Below are 16,371 nucleotides of genomic sequence, written 5' to 3'. Positions count from 1 at the left end.
AAAGGAAAAAAAAAATCGTTTGTGTTGTATTTCCTTGTCTATTCTGTGATTTCAGTATCTCCCAAAGGTTTCTCTGGAATGGGAACAGCCAGAAAAGCCTTGCTCATGTGAATTTTTAGCCTCCTGCTGTTACTGATGGCATTTCTAATGCGGCCGTGCCAGCATCCGGAGAAGGATGTTGAGGAGTTGATCGATGATCGAGGAGTCAATCGGATGCCAATCAGGAGTTACCGCAGGAAACTGAGGTGGATTTTTTCAGATATCAGAGCTGAGTTAAAGCGCTCGCCCTGACGAGCTACTGCAGTGACGGTTCTGGGTCACAAACCCTGGATGTATGTGGGGATTTGGGGAGAAACCATCCTCGGAGACGGAGGAGCTGCCCTGCTGGGTGGGATGCTTGGGATCCTGGGCATCTCCAATCTGCATTTGCAGTCACTCGGTATTTCCATGCTCCTTTTTTTGGGAGCATTTCAGGTGCTTTGAGGCAGTTCAGCGCTGCTGGCAGAGTGATTCTCAGCCCAGGGTTTGGGTTTAGCTGTTTTTCAAAGGGTGCTGGGCCTTGAGCAATGGCGATTGAGATGGAAACTTAAAAGATGTAATTAAAAATCGGGGGAGAGAGTGAGAGAAGGGGCAGGTTCCCCCAGAGGCTGTTAACTCTCTCTTTCAGTCGCTTCCAGTCCTTGCTGCTGGGGGAACACTGTCCCCATGGCTGTCCCCCACGCGTCTGTGGAAAGAAAAGCATCGGGAAGGAAAAGCCTCTCTGTTACTTGATGAGCACGAGGTCCCTCTAGTGATGCTTTATCATGCAGCCTTGAAGCAAGCTCTGTTTTGCCCCAGAAATGGGGATCAGGGACGAGTGGGACCTTCCCCAGCCGGTGTAGGGGTCGGGGACGCGTGGTCCCCCCCAGCTGTGGAATGGGGGAGCTCAGGAGCGGGGAGCACAGGGACGGCTGGCGGCAGGGAGGAGGGCAGGGAGGGAACTGCCCGTCCCCAGGTGGGGGAAATCGGGAAGGGGCTCAGGTTGGGCCAGGTAGGGTGGTGCTGGGGGCTGAAAGGGCAGGGGCAGGGCGAGCAGGGCAGGTCTGTGAGGGTCTGGGCAGGTTCTGGGCTTTGCTCAAGACTTGCAGGTGCTGGATTTGCCAGCGGTGATGGAGCGGGAGCGGCACATCCATCACGGCGATGCTGGAGAGCCCAGCTGGGAGCCACCACTGCCGTCACCCGCGCCGCTGGGGTAAGTGGAGCTCCGTTTTTAGGTACAACTCGATTGCAGCATCCTGTCAGAGATCTGCCCCGCGCCGACATCCTGCGATGGAAGGAGGAGTGAGCTGGGAAGAAAATATGTGAATTTTGAGTTTCATTTAAAAAGGAAAAAAGCAAGGTGTAGGGAAACAGGCTGTTAAGACGGCACGGCAGAAATGCAGCGGAGAGGAACAGAGGAAGATGGAAACCAAACAGATGTTAGGTACCATCGGTCTCCATCCCCTCCTTGTCCCCGGAGACAGAGCGATGCTTGGCCAGTGGCGGAGCATCCCCAAGGTCCTGCAGCCCATCAATACAGGTGAGAGCGGTGTGTGACACGTATGCCATCCCTGTCCCCGCGGTGGCCCTGAGCTCTCTGTCCCGGCTTCAGGGCTGGCGGTGCCCCACGTTGGCAGCGGGATGCTGGGAGCAGCCCGGGGTCGGGGCTGGCGTGGGACGGGCGATGCCTTTCCCAGGGGGCTCAGCACGGGGTGGCCATGGGTCCCTGCCGGTGGGGGCCCACCTTGTGTGCCTGTCCTTGGTGCCGTGAGGAGCGGGGCCCCGGACGATGCCCCGGCCACAGCATCGGCTCGAATACTGGTGGCACCCACCGAACCCAGGAAAGCCTGGGGGTGGCCATGGGGTATGTGCCTGTGGGGGGGGCGTGTGTGACTTTCTGGGGGGCTTTGCTTTGCCTTGAGTTGTTATTTTAGCTTGTTGTGTTTATGGTTTGGAGCTGCAGTCGTTGGTTTTGGGTTTTTTCCCTTTGGTTTTGGCTTTCCTGGGGGCGGGGGGCGCCCCAGGCCGGTGGTGGGGGCCCTGTGCCCGAGCGGGGCTGGGGGCGAGCGCCCGGGGAGGTACGGCCACTTCTGTCGGAGTGAGGTGGGGCAGCCCCAAGCCCCCTGGGGCCGGGGAGTGGTTGCCCTGGGCCGTTGTCTGGGGTGGAGGGTGGTGGGGGGTCCCAGCCAGAGCCGGGATGTGGCTGTGACGGCCCTGCCTGTGCTCAGGGGGTCGAGAGAGCTCAGTGCCACCATGGTCCCCTTCCCCGTGTCCCCTGGCTATGGGTTGCTGGTGCTCCCTGGTCTGTCCTGGGCCCTCGTGCACGGAGCACCCGGGTGTCTGGGTGATCCCGGGGCTGATCCTGTCTTCCCTGGACCCGTTTTTCTCTCGGGAATGGTGACCCTGCACTTTTTTCCCTTGTTTTTTTTCCAGTTGTACCACCATGGGGTTGGTGGGACTGGAGTGTCTCCTGGGTGCCCGCCTGGGGTGGGGGGCCAGGGAGTTGTTCGAGAGCTCCAGTGCCACCATGGTGCCTGTCCCCCGGGGTGTCCATGTCCCATCCCAGTCCCTTGTCCACGGGGCACCCGGGTGTCTGGGTGCTGTGGTGTTGGGGTGCCCACGTCCCTCCTGGGGCTTCCCATGCTGGTGCTGATCCCAACTCCCATAGTCCCGATTTTCCTTTGGGACCCTGCACGTTTGTCCCCTGGGTGGTCCTCCCCCGTGGGACTGGGCTCTGCCGGGGCTGGGGGATGTTTTTGGGGATGGGCTGTGGCCAGAGCTGACTCTCTGCCTTTTTTTCTCTTTCCTTTCCCTGCAGCCACTAAATCCCCCCAATGGAGATGTCGCCGTCCCCTGCTCACGCTGCTTCTCCCCTCTGGCGGTGCCGGCTGTGCCCGAGGAGAGCCCTGGATGTGGAGCGGCCTCATCGGCTGTGGCTGCTGTGGTGGGCTTGTGTTTGCCCCCAACCTTCTCCTGTCAGCCCTGGGGTGTCTGGTGAGGGTCGGGGGTTTGTCCCTGCCTCCTGGGGTGTCCCCGAGCTCTGGTTCCCTGGGGAGGGTCCCCAGCGGGCCGAGGGCCGGGGGCTCGTCCTCAGGGCCAGGGCGTGGTGGCCGGTGGTGGCCAGCACTCTGTTTGGCAGCGGCAGGTCTGGCTGTGGCCATAAGGGCTTTTGGCCCTTGCTTTTCCCAAGTTCTTCCCTTCCCTGTCCTCCCCCCGCCCCGGGCATTTCCTCTGGTTGGGGTCGCGTTAAAGAAAAAGAAGAGAAAAGGGGGTGAAACTGAGCTGTGTGACCCCGGGGGTGCTGGTGTGCTCTGGGTTTCCCTCATATCCCCCCCCAACTTCCCCCCCTTTCCCCTCTGTCCATGGCTTTGGGCTGTTGGGACTCAGCCGAGGAGGCACAGGGTACCCCGGGGCTGGCTTTGGGGGCCAGGGGGTGATTTAAGGGGCTGGTGGGGGGCTGGGTTGGGGGGGTGGGGGGGGGGGGCTGGTGGGTGCATGGGGGCTACAGATACCCTGGAGCAGTGACTCACAGCCCGTTCCCTTCTCTTCTGTTGGTGGCCAAGCATTGTCCTGTCCCGGAGCATCATCTGGTCCAGGAGCTTCGTCCCATCCCTTTCCCAGCGTGGCCGGCCCTCGTCTGGTGAGTGTCAGCCTGGGGGGGTTGTCCCTGGTTTCTGGGGTGTCCCTGAGCTCCCGTTCCCTGGGGAGGGTCCCTGGGGTGGGGTGGGGGGCAGTCCCTAATGGGGAGCGGGTCCCCGGTCCCTCCTCTGCTCTCCGCCACTTCCAGCGCCGGCCGTGCCCGGGCACAGCCCGTGTGTGTTTTTGGGGGGGGTGGGGGGGTGGTGAGTGTGGGCTGTGCCTGGGCTTTGCTGGGGGGGGGAGGTCTGTTTTCTCTCAGGTTGTTGTTTTAATTTGTCATCTTTATGGTTTGGCGCTGCGGCCCTTTTATTTCGGTTGCTTATTTTGGGGCTCTTCTGGGCACGGCAGGCGCTGGTGGCCAAGGGACGGGGCCGAGGTGGGGGGGGGGGCGGGGCGGGCAGCTCGTCCCCATGGCTGGGTGCCGTGGCGGGTCTTGGCCAGCCCTGTGTGTGTGCCAGGGCCAGGTCCGGCGGTGGCCACAGCATCCCTGAATGAGCCAAGGTGGGGACGAGAGCTCAGTGCCCCCCACCACGGGGGCTGCCCCTTCAGTGCCCCCCACCGGGGGGCTGCCCCTTTGCCCCCGTGTCCTGGGTCTGGTCCCATCCCCCCCATGTGCCTTCCTCCCTGCCTTCGTAATGTTGTTCCCCTCTTTGTCTCCCTGCTGCCTTCCTCGTTCCCTCTCCCTCCCCTTTTTCCTTTGCTTTTCCTTATGTGTTGTCTTGTTTTCGGCCTTTTCCCGGCTTTTCTTTGCCTCCCTCTTCCCGCTTTTTTCTCATCCTCGCCCCTGCCTTTCCCTCCTCCCCTGCAGGTTGATGGGTTTGGGGTCTTTGTGGCAGTGTGCTCCCTCCCTTTCCACTCTCACCCCCCTCCCAACCCCGGCTCCTGCTCAAGCCATAACCATCAGCGGGAGGTGTGATGAGTTGCACCGGGACTTTGCGCGCGCGCGTGTGTGTGGTGGGGGCGAGGGTGGGCTGTGCCTGGGCTTTGTGTGTGTGTGTGGGGGGGGGGGGGCGGTTTGTTTTCTCTCTGGTGGTTGTTTTAGTTTGTCGTGTTTATGGTTTGGTGCTGCAGCCCTTTTATTTTGGTTTTCTTTTTTCCGGTGTGGGTGCCTGAGGTCCTCCCGGGCACGGTAGGGCTGCAACGCAGGCTGGGTGGTGGGAGAGGGCAAAAAACAAGTGCAAACCCCCCACCACCACCACCCCGAGGAGGCTGTAGCCTGCAACCGGTCTCACTGGGTGATGGCGATGGGTGAGGTCCAGGAGGAGAGAGGCCAGAGGGGGTTGGTGAAACTGGTGTCGTCTCTTTTCCAGGAGGAGGCAGCTGGGATGTGCTGGGGGACCCTCTCCTCGCCGTGCCAAGGGGAGCCGGTCCCGGCCCAAATCGTTGCCTGGGGCAGGAGGGGGTGTGGGACGGGCTGGAGACAGCGGAGCCCCACTCGGACCCTGCAAGGCGCAGCGGGGGCCCAGAGGAGCCAGGGCCAGGCCGGTGCGCAAGGTCTGCGACAGGCAGCTGGCCACCGGCGGCAGGAGCCAGCACTCGTCAGTAATTTTATTGTTTTTTTTTTTTTTAACTACACTTTTTACCCTTTAAAAAAGTTTTACTGTTGTAATACACTTAAAAGTGCAAAATTTTAACTTTTTAAGAGTGTAAAAGTTTTACACTTTTTATAAACCTGTACTTGCTGAAAGTACAAAAATGTCTTTTACACTTGCTAAAGTGTAAGAGTGTAAGAAGTATAAAAGTTTAAGCGCAAAAGACATTTAGTGTACTTTGTACTTTTTTAACTTACTTTTTTACACTTGAACTTTATACACTTGGACTTGTTTAAGGACAAAAAGTTTAATAACTTCCACGCGCAAAACTAAGTAAAAGCTAAAGTAGCTCAGTGCGCAGGTGTTCTGCCTGACACTCCGCCTTTGGAAAGGCTGACTTCGAAAAAACGCTTATTACCAAACTGTGCAAATGAAAACTTTTATAGGGCGGATTTTAGAGGTTTAAAAGGGTAAATACACACCCGGGGCACAGGCTCAGAAGCGTACTCCAGCTGTCTACTAGAAGGTCCGTACCGCAAAAGTTCTTTAAGTGGGAATATTAAGGGACCTGGGTAAGGTGAAACGGGTAGCGCAGCCCTCGACTGAAGTACCCCTAAAGTCTCAACTACTGTTTAAGAAACTTTCTTCTTGGAGAACGTCTGAAGGCTGCCTACGTTCTGGTACTGAGTTTTCAGCTGTTTCCTTTTTGCCCATAACCTTTTCCATTAGAGGGTAATGTGTCCCGTACACTTACACACACACACAAAATTCCGTATTTCAGCTCAACAATTTTGACACTAGTGCTATTGGTGAAACTGTTGCTGTAGAGTTGAAAGAGAGTTTCTGCTTCGCCGTATAACTTGCCCTTCCAGACTTCCAGACACTTTTGCCACTCACTGTTGCATCCGCTTCTACCGCTAACACTTTCCCACCACATACCTGGGATCTCGCACAAGCTGCCAACCTTCTTTGGCTCCTTCACAGACAGACCTCCAGGGCCAATGGCTTTGGCCACTACCTGTAAAGTGCTTCACACACCTCAAAAAACCCCGTTGCTTCACAGCTCCATGGACTCAGTTGGCGCCTGACCCGCCGAGAGCGATGCTGGACACAGACAGAGATTCCAAACTCCCACCCTTGGGTTACTGCTTCCGAGTTTCATCGATGCCAACGCCTCTTCCCGGCTCATCCCTGCAGACTTCTGACTCCCGGCACCATCCATCACGTTCCCCTGCTGAGCTCGAGGCCCCGCTGTCCATCTCTGCACGTCACGCCACCCTCCTCCTGCCACCATGCTCCCCGCCGGGCACCACGAGATGACGGCACGCCATCACCACCGCCTCCATCACCACCGCCTCCATCACCACCGCCTCCAGCACCACCGCCTCCAGCACCACCGCCTCCCTGAGGCTCCGGCACGGCGGGTGGCTCTGCGTGGGGGCTCCCGGCATGGCACCCATCCGCACCTCCCAGGCAGCCTCTTCGCGGCCATCAGTGCAGCAGCCTTGTTCCCCGGTGAACCCCACACCTCCCCCACGGCAGCCCCGGCTCCTCCCGGGGACACGCACCACCCCACCGGCCCCCCACCGCCCACCTGCTTTCTCCAGGCGCCAGGGATGGAAACCCAGGGTGAGACCCTCGGCTTCTGGGCCACATTCCAGCTCCTGGAGCTGGAGCTGGCAATGCCATGCAGAGCCCAGGGAAACCCCGAACCAACTTTGAGCCCCCCATAAGCAATCAGCCCCCCTGCACCACCCTAGTTCTCTCCAGACCCCCCCATTCTAATTCATCTGTCCTCCAGTAGCCCAGGGCCACCAAGCTCCCCTCAGACATCCCAGGGCCAGCCCACTCCCCTAAAGCATCCTAGGACCTACCACCTCCCCCACAGCCCCCCAGGGGCCAAGTGGGCTCCTTAGAGCCCCCCAGAGCCACCCAGCCAGACCCTGGGTCCCTCTCCCCGCAACACACCAGCCCCTCAGTCCCACGGCCATGGCTCCCACTGCCCCCTCCCCACAACCAGGGGCAGCTTGCGGGATGGCTGCCCCCCCCCCCCGGAACCCCCGCCAGCCCCGCTGCATGACTCGGGGGACCCTCACGAGCACATGGGCCGAACCCCACCATCGCCACAGACAGCCCCTGCTTCTGCCACGTGTGTGTGTCCCCCCCGCCGTCCCCGTCCTCGCCAAAAAAAATAACCAGCAGGACACAGGAGGCCGGCTCAACACTTTCGCCTTTATCCCGCTCCAGACTTTCCACACCACGCGCTGCCGCCTCAGTTCGCGCTTATTTTCTGACAACGACAAGACATGGCGGGGGGCCGTGGTGAGACCCTCGGAGGGGTGGGGACAGGGACAGTGTGGCCGGCCCCTCCGGGGGGGGGGGGGTGTTAGGGACAGGGGCACCCACCTCGTTGATCCAGTCGATGTAGGCAGACACCCGCGTGAAGACCGTCGGCTTCTTGTGGGTGTTGCAGCCCAGCGCGGAGCCGAAGCTGACGATGCCGTCCACCTCCCACAGCCCATCGCGCTGGCAGTTCAGGGGGCCACCCGAATCCCCCTGCGCGGATGGATGGATGGATGGATGGATGGATGGATGGATGGATGGATACTCCAGACCCGCTCCGGCCACCCCCGCCTCCCTCCCGGCCCCCAGCCCTGGCCCCGCAGGGACGACACTCACGTTACAGCCGGAGACGGTGCCGTCCCCGCCGGCGCAGACCATGGTGGGGCGCACATTGCTGCCCCACCAGTCCCGCTGGGAGCAGGTCTCATAGTCCACCACGGGCAGCAGGGCTTGCTGCAGGACGTCGGCCAGGGGCCCGTTCGCTGCAAGGACATCCATATCTCACACCTTGTGCCCCACCACCACCGGACACCCCCTTCCCCCCCAGCCCCGGGAGTCCCCAGCTTACTCCTGATGCGTCCCCAGCCGGTGATGTAGCAGGGGTAGTTGTTCTCCAGCGTCAGGCCGGCGGGCGGCAGGCAGGCGGGCTGGATGGTCTCGCTCACCTCCACCTCCTGCGCCAGCTTGATCAGGGCGATGTCGTTGCTGCGGGGAGAGCAGAGCTGTGGGGACCGGTGGCCGTGGGGACGGGGGACCCCCCGGGGACGGGGGACCCCCCAGCCACGGGGACAGAAGGGGGACCCCCGAGCCGCGATGCCTCCCACCCACGCCCAATGCGCCTTGTCCCCTACATGATGAAGAAGGAGTTCCAGTTCTCGTGCACGATGATCTTATCCACGCCCACGGCCAGCGAGCCCGCCTCGTCCTCCTCCGACAGGACCTGCTTGCCCAGCACCACGCGGTAGTTCAAGCTAGAGCTGCCGGGGGTGGGAAAAGAGAGGGGGTGTCAGTCTCCACAAACCTCTTTCCCCACCCAGTCCGGACCTCCCCCACCCCCCCCGGCGCTCCTGCACCCACCTGATGCAGTGGGCAGCCGTCAGCACCCAGTTGGAGGCGATGAGGGTCCCGCCGCACGTGTGGTGCCAAGCCCCGTACCTGCTGTACTGCAGCGAGATCTGCGACGGCAGGGGCACAGCGTCAGAGCGGGGATGTCCCCGTCCCCATCCCACCCCCTCTCCCTCTCCCCGTGCCCCCCCCCCGCCTTACCTGCCAGGGCCAGCTGTGGGCACGGGCATCTTCGCCACCCACCACCCGGGTGCCCAGCAGCGGCGGCACGGCCGGCTGACCGCATCCGTAGGCTGTGTGACACCCGGCAAAGGGACCTCAGCGACCGCCTGCGACCCTGTGCCTGGGGCCACGGTGGGCGCTGGGGTCCCGTTCACTCCCCCCCACCCCATCCCCTCCCCGCCGCCCGCACCCACCGTAGCCCAGCAGCACGGCGAGACACACAGCCCCCAGCATGGTTGCGCCGTCCCAAGGTGCTGCGCTGGGGCTGCTCACCCCTCTTATAGCGCCCGCCGCCGCCGGGGACCTTGGCGTCACCAATCCTGCCACCGACATGTGGTGACTGTCCCATGCTGGGGAGGGAAGCGGCGGGGGGGTCCCCAGCCCTATTGCCCCATCTTATCGCATCGCCCCTTCCTGCCTGGGAACGGCCACATCTGTCCATCCTGCAGCTGCACCGCGATGTGGCACAGCAGGGACGCTGGCTCCCAACTGGGGGACAAGGCAGGGTCCCTCTTGGGAGACGGCTGGTGGCCACGGTTCCTCTAGAGGGACTGGCTAGTGGACAGCGCCCCCCCCAGCCATGCCGCTTTCCGTGGGGTGGCCAGCCAGCCAAGCTGCTCCCCAATCTCCAGCCCCAGGATGTGGCTCCCCCCGCAAGTCACCCCGGGGCCAAGGTCCCCTTATCTCACTCTCCACGCGGCCAATGCCAGCGGGGACGCTGGAGACCTTCACTCACCCCCAAGCCGCACACCTGGATCAGGCCCCCGCTGCTTCCCACGCTGGGCTCCCAGCACCACCCCACCTCGCCCCCATCCACCCGTGGGGGGGGGGGGGCCACCTCCAGCAGCGGTGACCAGGTGACCACAGCTGGACCCCGTTCCCGCAGGCTCCTACCCCTGACCCGAGCCCCCGCCGCAGACACGGCCGCACCATCGCTGCACCGCGGCCCCTGCGCAGGCACCCAGCGCACTTACGAAATATAATATTTATTTGGGATTAAAATAAAAAAAAACCCAAACAATACATACACCCCCCCCACCCCGTCCCACCCCTCGGGGGATGCTGCGGGACAGACGCGCCTCTTTACAGCACCCACAAACACGGGAGCCCGCAATCAACCGACAGAAACCGCTCGCAGCCACAACACGCGCCCTCCCGGGCTCAGTACGACACGACAAATAAAAATACAGCTTTGCGAGCCAGCAGCTGCCCTTTCCGTCTGCCTTTCACCAACGTACAGACAAACACGGGCCAGTGGGGGCTGCCCCCCAGCCCTGAGCGTGCCACCCGCCGTCACACACACACGCAGACACAGGTGGCACCGCGGTGGGGGGCTCGCTGAGCTGCCCTACAGCACGCCCAGCTTTCGGCACAGCCATCGGGGAAGGCGGCGGCGGGAGGGGGGGACCGGGATCTCTGTCACCATGCAGCCACGCCAATGGGCACCGAGCCAGCGCAGCTGCCGCAACCCCCGCCGCGGCTCCTGTCACCCTCACAGCACATGCACGACACCAGGACACCCTGGGGACAGCCACTGTCTTGGGCACGGAGCCCCCAGGATTCGGCAGCAGCAGCCCCCGGCACCGTCACGGGCAGGGGACAGGGTGCTGCTGCCCCTCGGGATGGGAGGAGCTCGGACGGGGTGGGAGAGGGACACTGGGGACTCAGGAGGGGACACGAACAACACCTACAGACACCACAGCAAGGGGAGGGAAGCCGGGGACGACCGGGCTCCACCGCTGCGCCCAGCCCAGGCCAGGAGCCCGCCGGCAGCTCAGCCTTCAGGGCGGGCACAGTCGGCACCCGGCTCCGGCATCGCTCCCGGCACGGCTGGCACACGGCACACGCAGCGTTGCCGGCCCGGGCATCGCAGACCAGTCCTGCCCGGCCCCGCGCCGGGACCCCGTCACTGCTTGAAGGTGGACTGCAGCTCCTTGAACGCCGCCTTCCTCTGCTTCAGCTCCTCCGCCTGCTTCTTCTTCTCCTCCTGCTCCGCCTTGATCTCCTCCTCAAAGCGGCTGGCCTCATGGATGGCTTGCACCTGCGGGCGGTGGCACGTCTGGCTGGGTCCCTCCCCAGACCCCCACCAAGCCCTGCTGCCCGTCCCAGCACCTCCACCTCCTGCCCACCCCTCGTCCAGGCACCAAACCACCCTCGTGCACCACTACCCCGCGTCGGGACCTCTCGTGCCCCACCACCACTCGCCTCACCTTGGCCTCGAAGAAGCTCTTGGCGCCTTTCACCCCCTCCGTGGAGACGTCGATCTCGGAGAGCCGGGCCAGGGCATGCAGCCCGCTGTCCTCCTGCAGCTCCCCCGCCGCCGCCTTGCGGAAAATCAGCAGGAACTGCAAGAAGAGACGTTGGCATCAGCTCCTCCGAGACCCCAAAGCCACCAAAGGCTCCCTCCCCACCTGACCACCAGCCCAGTCTGGCACTGGCCACAGGGGGACAGTGCTGTGGCCATCCCCTGCCGCCATCATGGAGGCCCCCCCGGCCCCTCACCTCCCGAAAGCTGAGCTTGCTGTCCAGGTCCTCGTCCACTTCCTTGATCATGTTCTTCAGGCCCAGGTGCGTCTGCGGTGCCCCCAGCTTCTCCATCATCAGCTTCAGCTCCATCAGGTCGATGAAGCCGTCCTTTCCCGCGTCGTACCTGCGGGATAGAGGCACGCTCCTGTCACATTGCCATGGGGTATGGAGAGCATCAGACCCCCCCACACCGGGCCCCCCAGCCCCCCAACACCCAGTGCCCACGCTGGCCGGGGAGTGAGGCGGCTAGCGTGGTTAGGGAGCGAGGAGGGAAGAACAAGGACCTGGGCACCAACGATCCCGGGCGGCTTGCCAGACCACGGGAAGCTGCTGGTGAACTGCTAACAACCCCCCGGAGCATCATCCGGGATCGTTCCTGCTTCTGTGCGGCACTTGGCACGAAACACCCCCCCCGAGATGCTGCCAAACCTGCCGCTGGCTCCCTGCGCCGGGAGCCGGGGCACGCGCTCCCCTTGGCTGCCACGAGGGATAATGGGCACCGTGTTGAGCCACCAGGCGCCGCTCCCCCCATCGCCCCTCCGTCAGGAGCCACCTTCCTCTTGGCCGAGTCGGCAGCTTGCCCGGCTCCTGGGGGTTTGGCACCGTGCAGGTGCCCCCGGCAGCCCCTGCCCAATTGCCTATGGGGACCGTGAGCCCCCACATGTGGTGGGGGGCGCAGCCACCTCCTCCTCCCCATGACACCTCCCGGTGACTGTTCCCACCTGCCCAGAGCCCCTCAGCATCCAGACGCCTGGGCTTGGCTGAGAGATCCGGGTGCATCCCTGTTTTCCAAGCCTGCTTGCGGACTCCTCGGACCCCGGCCTGTGACCATGCCACCGTCCCATCCAGTCTCCCACCACCTGCCCTGCCTGCTGTCCTGGGGGCTGTGCCGATGCCACGCTGCCTCCTGCCCGGCACCGTGGGCTCTCGCTGGGGAGCCAGCATGGATCCAGGCTTCCTACAGCTCCACAGCGCGGGACACCAGGGGAAGAACAATGTCCCTGCAAGGGACTGTCACCTGCCCCACCACCCTTCCTGGGCATGATGGTGGCCGCAAGAGGAAGGCCCTGCGACACGTCCCGGCGCAATGCAGAAGTAGGCGAGCAGCTGCCCGGCTGTACCCATCGTGAGCGGGGGGGGGGGTATTTTTTCCTGTGGGTTGCCTTTCCTGTGCCTGCAAGCGTCGCAGCCGCCCCGCAGAGCCCCACGCTCGCCGCGCTGCTGGTCTGTGACTCATTTGTCCCTTCTCTGCTGTGGTTTGTTCTGTCCGTGCCACAAGCGGCACCTTCCTGCTCTCCCACGCTGACGGGGTCCCTGAAACAGGGCTGGCCCCGCGCCAGCCCCACTCACCTCCGCCATCACCCCCAAAGCCAGGCCGGGGGAGCAGACCTCACACGCCTTCTGCATCCCAGACCCCTTTTGGGGCATCACTGAGATTTTTCCCTGCAAGGAGCACGTTTGCTAGCCCGGCCCTGCCACCTCGTCCTGTGCAAGCCATCCCCCGACTGCGGGGCGCTTCCTCGCTCTCACTCCCCTCCGCTCTGATTGTCAGGGATGCAGGCATCCCTCTGCTGCTCCCGGGCAAGCTCCCAAAGGGCAACATCTTCCCTGCAGAGAGCAAAACCCCTTCCACGCAACGTTTCACCCTGTACGGCCGGATCGTCACATGGTGAGGACGGCAGCGGTGGCACGGGCAGCGTGGCAGGGCTCGGCTCCACAGCATCCTTCCCTTGGGAGACACCCCCCCTCCCCACCCCCGGCTCCCAAACCCCCGGGGGCTGCCGCACAGCCCCGGCGTTGCTCCTTTTGCTGCAGCGAGACGCTGCAGGTGTCAGAGCAAACACGTCTGCTTCCCGCGCCCGGCTCCCTCCTCTCCGCAGCGTCGGCCAGACTCCCACCACGCAACGCTTCCCCCCCCGCCCCGCACCGCCATCTGCGCTGCGGCCGCAGCACCCACGGCCGCCCATCACCTCCGGCGCCACGAGCAGCCGCTCTGGCTGTGGTTCTTCCCCCGGGGACCCCAAAGTATGGTGCGTGTCCCCCCACCGCCAGCTCCCTTCTGCTGCAGTCCAAGAGACAGCAGCCTGTACGTGAGGCTGCCATGTCCGCGTGATGGGGTGACAACCCACCAGGGAGAAGCGGGGGACACGGAGGGCTCCTCGCACTGCTGGGGCACTGGGGGGGCACATCTGCACCCCAACCAGCCCCACAGCGTGCTGCTTCGGACCTCGCTGCCTCCATCCCCATTGCTTTCTCCAGCACTTGGCCATACCCCAGCAAGACCCTACGTGCGGACCCCCTCCTTCCTCAGGGCCCGGCAAGGCGAGGGGCAGCAGCATGCCCCAGCTATGCCTTCGCCTGCTCTGCGCTCCCCCCGGAGCCGTGCTTCCCTCCAACGCTGCCTGCACAAAGCACCCGGCACGCCGGGGGCTCTGCGGGGATGCTCCGGGGCCGTCCCACTCGCCCCCGGCTACTCACGCGCATCCTGGCGTGACCGTGGTCGGAGCCGCCCCCGTTTCTGTCTCCCCCTGGAATTTTCCAGGGCTCAATGCTTGCTGCCAGCTTCTGTCGTGTCCGTTCCCCCCCTCCCACCCCCTGCCAGCCCTGGGGCCGGGGGCCGAACTGGCACGAGTCACGCTCCATCATGCGTGGTGGCACACAGCGCGGCCAGGGATGCTGGGGACACGCTGGCCTTGTCACCGCAGCCGGAGCCGTGGGGGCCCCTCGGCACTGCGGCAGAGGGTCCGCGGGGGACCCTTGTGGCACCCACCAGCCCCAGCACAAGGTGCTGGGTGCCTCCTCCCAGGAGATGGGGTGTAGGGGGGTTCCTTTTGCAAGGATTTGGGGGTGTGCAGGGGTCTCTCCTGCAAGGAGCTGGGGGAAGGTGTCCCAGGTGTCTCTGGCATCCCTCCTGCAAGGGGCTGAGGCCGGGGGGAGAAGGGAAAGTCCCTGGGATCCCTCCTGCAAGCAGTTGGGGGGTGTCCCAGCCATCCCTCCTGCAAGGAGCTGGGCTGGAGGGGATCCCTCCTGCAAGGCATGCGGGGTGTCCCAGCCATCCCTCCTGCAAAGAGCAGGGCAGGGGGGAGCCTCCTGCAAGGAGCCAGGGGGTTCCTCCTGCAAGCAGCTAGGGGTCCTGGGGGTTCATCCTCCAAGGAATTGGGGGGGCTCCCTCCTGCAAGGAGCTGGGAGTATGGGGGGGTCCCTCCTGCAAGGACCTGGGGGTCCCTCCAACAAGAAATGGGGGGATCGGTCCTGCAAGGAGCTGGGGGTCCTGGAGGTGCCTCTTGCAGGGAATGAGGGGATTCCTCCTGCACGGAATAAAGGGGGGGGGGCCCTCCTACAATATGCTGGGGTGTCTTGGGAGTCCCTCCTGCAAGGAATATGGGGTCCCTCCCGCAAGGAATGGGGGGGATCCTGGGGGGGGTCCCTCCCGCAAGGAATGGGGGGGATCCCTCCCGCAAGCATGGCGCAGGGGCATCCCTCCTGCCAAGAGCCGGGATGCCGGGGGTCCCCCGGCCGGGACCCGGTGATGCCACGCGGGGGGGGTCCCCATCGCCGTCCCCCGTCCCCCCCCCATCCCCACCGGCACTCACTGTCGGAAGAGCCGCTCCATGTCGCGGAGCTGCCGCCGGGAGAACTCGCGGAACTCCCCGGCGGGGCTGAAGACGCGGCGACCGCCCCCGGGCGAGCTCTCGCCCCCTACCCGCCCCACCGGGCTGCCCGGCCCCGGCCCCGGCTCCGGTCCCCGGCCCCGCCGCCCCGCCAGCTCCTCCGCCGCCGCCGCCATGGTGCCCGGATGGCCGCTCCGCCCCGCTCCCGCTCCGCCCCGGGGGCCGGGCTGAGCCCCCCGGCCCCGGGGAGAGCCGAGCCGCCGGCCCCCCGCTCCGCCCGGCCACCGCGGGGGGGGCTGCGGTTGCCACCGCCCTCCCGCAGCCCATCACCGTTTCCCCCGGCCGCCCCATCACCGTCTCCCCCGGCGGGTACCAGTCTGCCCCAGTCCCATCCAGCGCTGGGAGCCCCCCGGGATGCAGGTGCGAATCCTTAGGATCCAGGGAGGGAAAGGGGCTTCATCAGCCCCAGGTCCACCTACAGACACCCGCGCTCCGTCCATTAGCGACCCAGGGGTGGGCAAAGGTGGGATGGAGAGGACACACACCACCTAGCCCAGCCCAAAACCACCAGAGAAACCCGCAGAAGACGCCCACAGCACGGACAGACAGGTTCCCGGCACGATGTTCCACATGTTTGGGTCATGTCTTCCCCCTAAACGAGCCCAGGCCAGCGCACAGATGGAAGCCCACTGCACATCTGGTGGATAATAGACCAACTCCATCCCCAGCGCCCTGCTGGCCTCGGGGGCACAGCCACTCGCCGCACAGTCCCTGCTAAAAATTAGGCATTGGCCATTGCGCGCCCCGGGGAGGGTCTGCCCGACAACACGATGTGGTACCTGCGTCAGCAAGATGCAGCCCCTCTGAGCTGCTTTTAGACCTTTATAGCCTATTAAGAAAGAAAAAAAAAAAAACAACCCAAAAAACCCCTGAGGTTTTGCTCACATCCACATTATCCTCGGCTGGAAGGATCTGCCGAGGTCTCGGCACAGACTGCTCCGAGCGAGGTCAAGGCAGAGCAGATGCAGGGGCCTGTTCCCTGCAGACACCCCCCCCCCCCCCCCCCCCAAAATGCCGCTGCTCCCCAGAAACCAGGGTCCGCTCTCACCCTTGCACACGGAGTGGGATTGCGTTTGATGGCAACAGCGAGCCCGTGCCACTGCCCCATCCCACCCGACCAGGGCTTCACTCTGGCCTCCCCGGGCTCGTTCTCACGCTGCTGTAATGAACCCGCGTGGCCAACGTGGCTCCTCTTCTTCCCTTCCCGTTACTGTGTGGCAGCTTGTCGTGGCTTCCACCAGCGCTGCGCTCCGGCATTCCTGGAGTGCCACACTTCCATTCTGCATCACGCCTTATGCTCCATCTGCCCCGTGACACCACGGGGACTGGAGGACACCGGAGTCCCAAGTGCAAGG

At 64.0% G+C, this 16,371-nt stretch overlaps 3 protein-coding genes across 5 annotated transcripts; 1 reads left to right on the top strand and 2 right to left on the bottom strand.

The window, feature by feature from the left end:
- The first annotated feature begins 2,239 nt into the window (after positions 1 to 2,239).
- Positions 2,240 to 5,280, top strand: LOC134524132 (uncharacterized). Its single transcript, XM_063353844.1, has 3 exons — positions 2,240 to 3,012; positions 3,582 to 3,658; positions 4,968 to 5,280. Exons 1-3 carry the CDS (start codon positions 2,272 to 2,274, stop codon positions 5,245 to 5,247), a joined length of 1,098 nt encoding a protein of 365 aa, XP_063209914.1. The 5' UTR covers positions 2,240 to 2,271; the 3' UTR covers positions 5,248 to 5,280.
- Positions 5,281 to 7,324: 2,044 nt separating this feature from the next.
- Positions 7,325 to 9,724, bottom strand: LOC134524191 (chymotrypsin-C-like). Its single transcript, XM_063353979.1, has 8 exons — positions 9,014 to 9,724; positions 8,799 to 8,890; positions 8,610 to 8,707; positions 8,384 to 8,509; positions 8,101 to 8,237; positions 7,869 to 8,014; positions 7,596 to 7,745; positions 7,325 to 7,479 (listed from the first exon to the last, which is right to left on the bottom strand). The coding sequence occupies exons 1-8, from the start codon at positions 9,150 to 9,152 to the stop codon at positions 7,462 to 7,464; spliced, it is 906 nt and encodes a 301-aa protein (XP_063210049.1). The 5' UTR covers positions 9,153 to 9,724; the 3' UTR covers positions 7,325 to 7,461.
- Positions 9,725 to 9,894: 170 nt separating this feature from the next.
- EFHD2 (EF-hand domain family member D2) lies at positions 9,895 to 15,168 on the bottom strand. Of its 3 annotated transcripts, none has more exons than XM_063353975.1 (4): positions 14,939 to 15,168; positions 11,322 to 11,469; positions 11,030 to 11,164; positions 9,895 to 10,860 (listed from the first exon to the last, which is right to left on the bottom strand). In XM_063353975.1, exons 1-4 carry the CDS (start codon positions 15,130 to 15,132, stop codon positions 10,726 to 10,728), a joined length of 612 nt encoding a protein of 203 aa, XP_063210045.1. In that variant the 5' UTR covers positions 15,133 to 15,168; the 3' UTR covers positions 9,895 to 10,725. The 3 variants fall into 3 exon arrangements, with proteins under 3 accessions (XP_063210045.1, XP_063210046.1, XP_063210047.1); XM_063353976.1 differs by lacking the exon at positions 14,939 to 15,168 and adding an exon at positions 13,824 to 13,892 and having other exon boundaries at positions 9,904 to 10,860; XM_063353977.1 differs by lacking the exon at positions 14,939 to 15,168 and adding an exon at positions 13,475 to 13,491 and having other exon boundaries at positions 9,904 to 10,860.
- Positions 15,169 to 16,371: the final 1,203 nt, after the last annotated feature.

This window comes from Chroicocephalus ridibundus, chromosome 16, assembly GCF_963924245.1.
Source record: "Chroicocephalus ridibundus chromosome 16, bChrRid1.1, whole genome shotgun sequence".
Classification (NCBI taxonomy): domain Eukaryota; kingdom Metazoa; phylum Chordata; class Aves; order Charadriiformes; family Laridae; genus Chroicocephalus; species Chroicocephalus ridibundus.
This window is presented reverse-complemented; position numbering and strand designations above follow the sequence as displayed.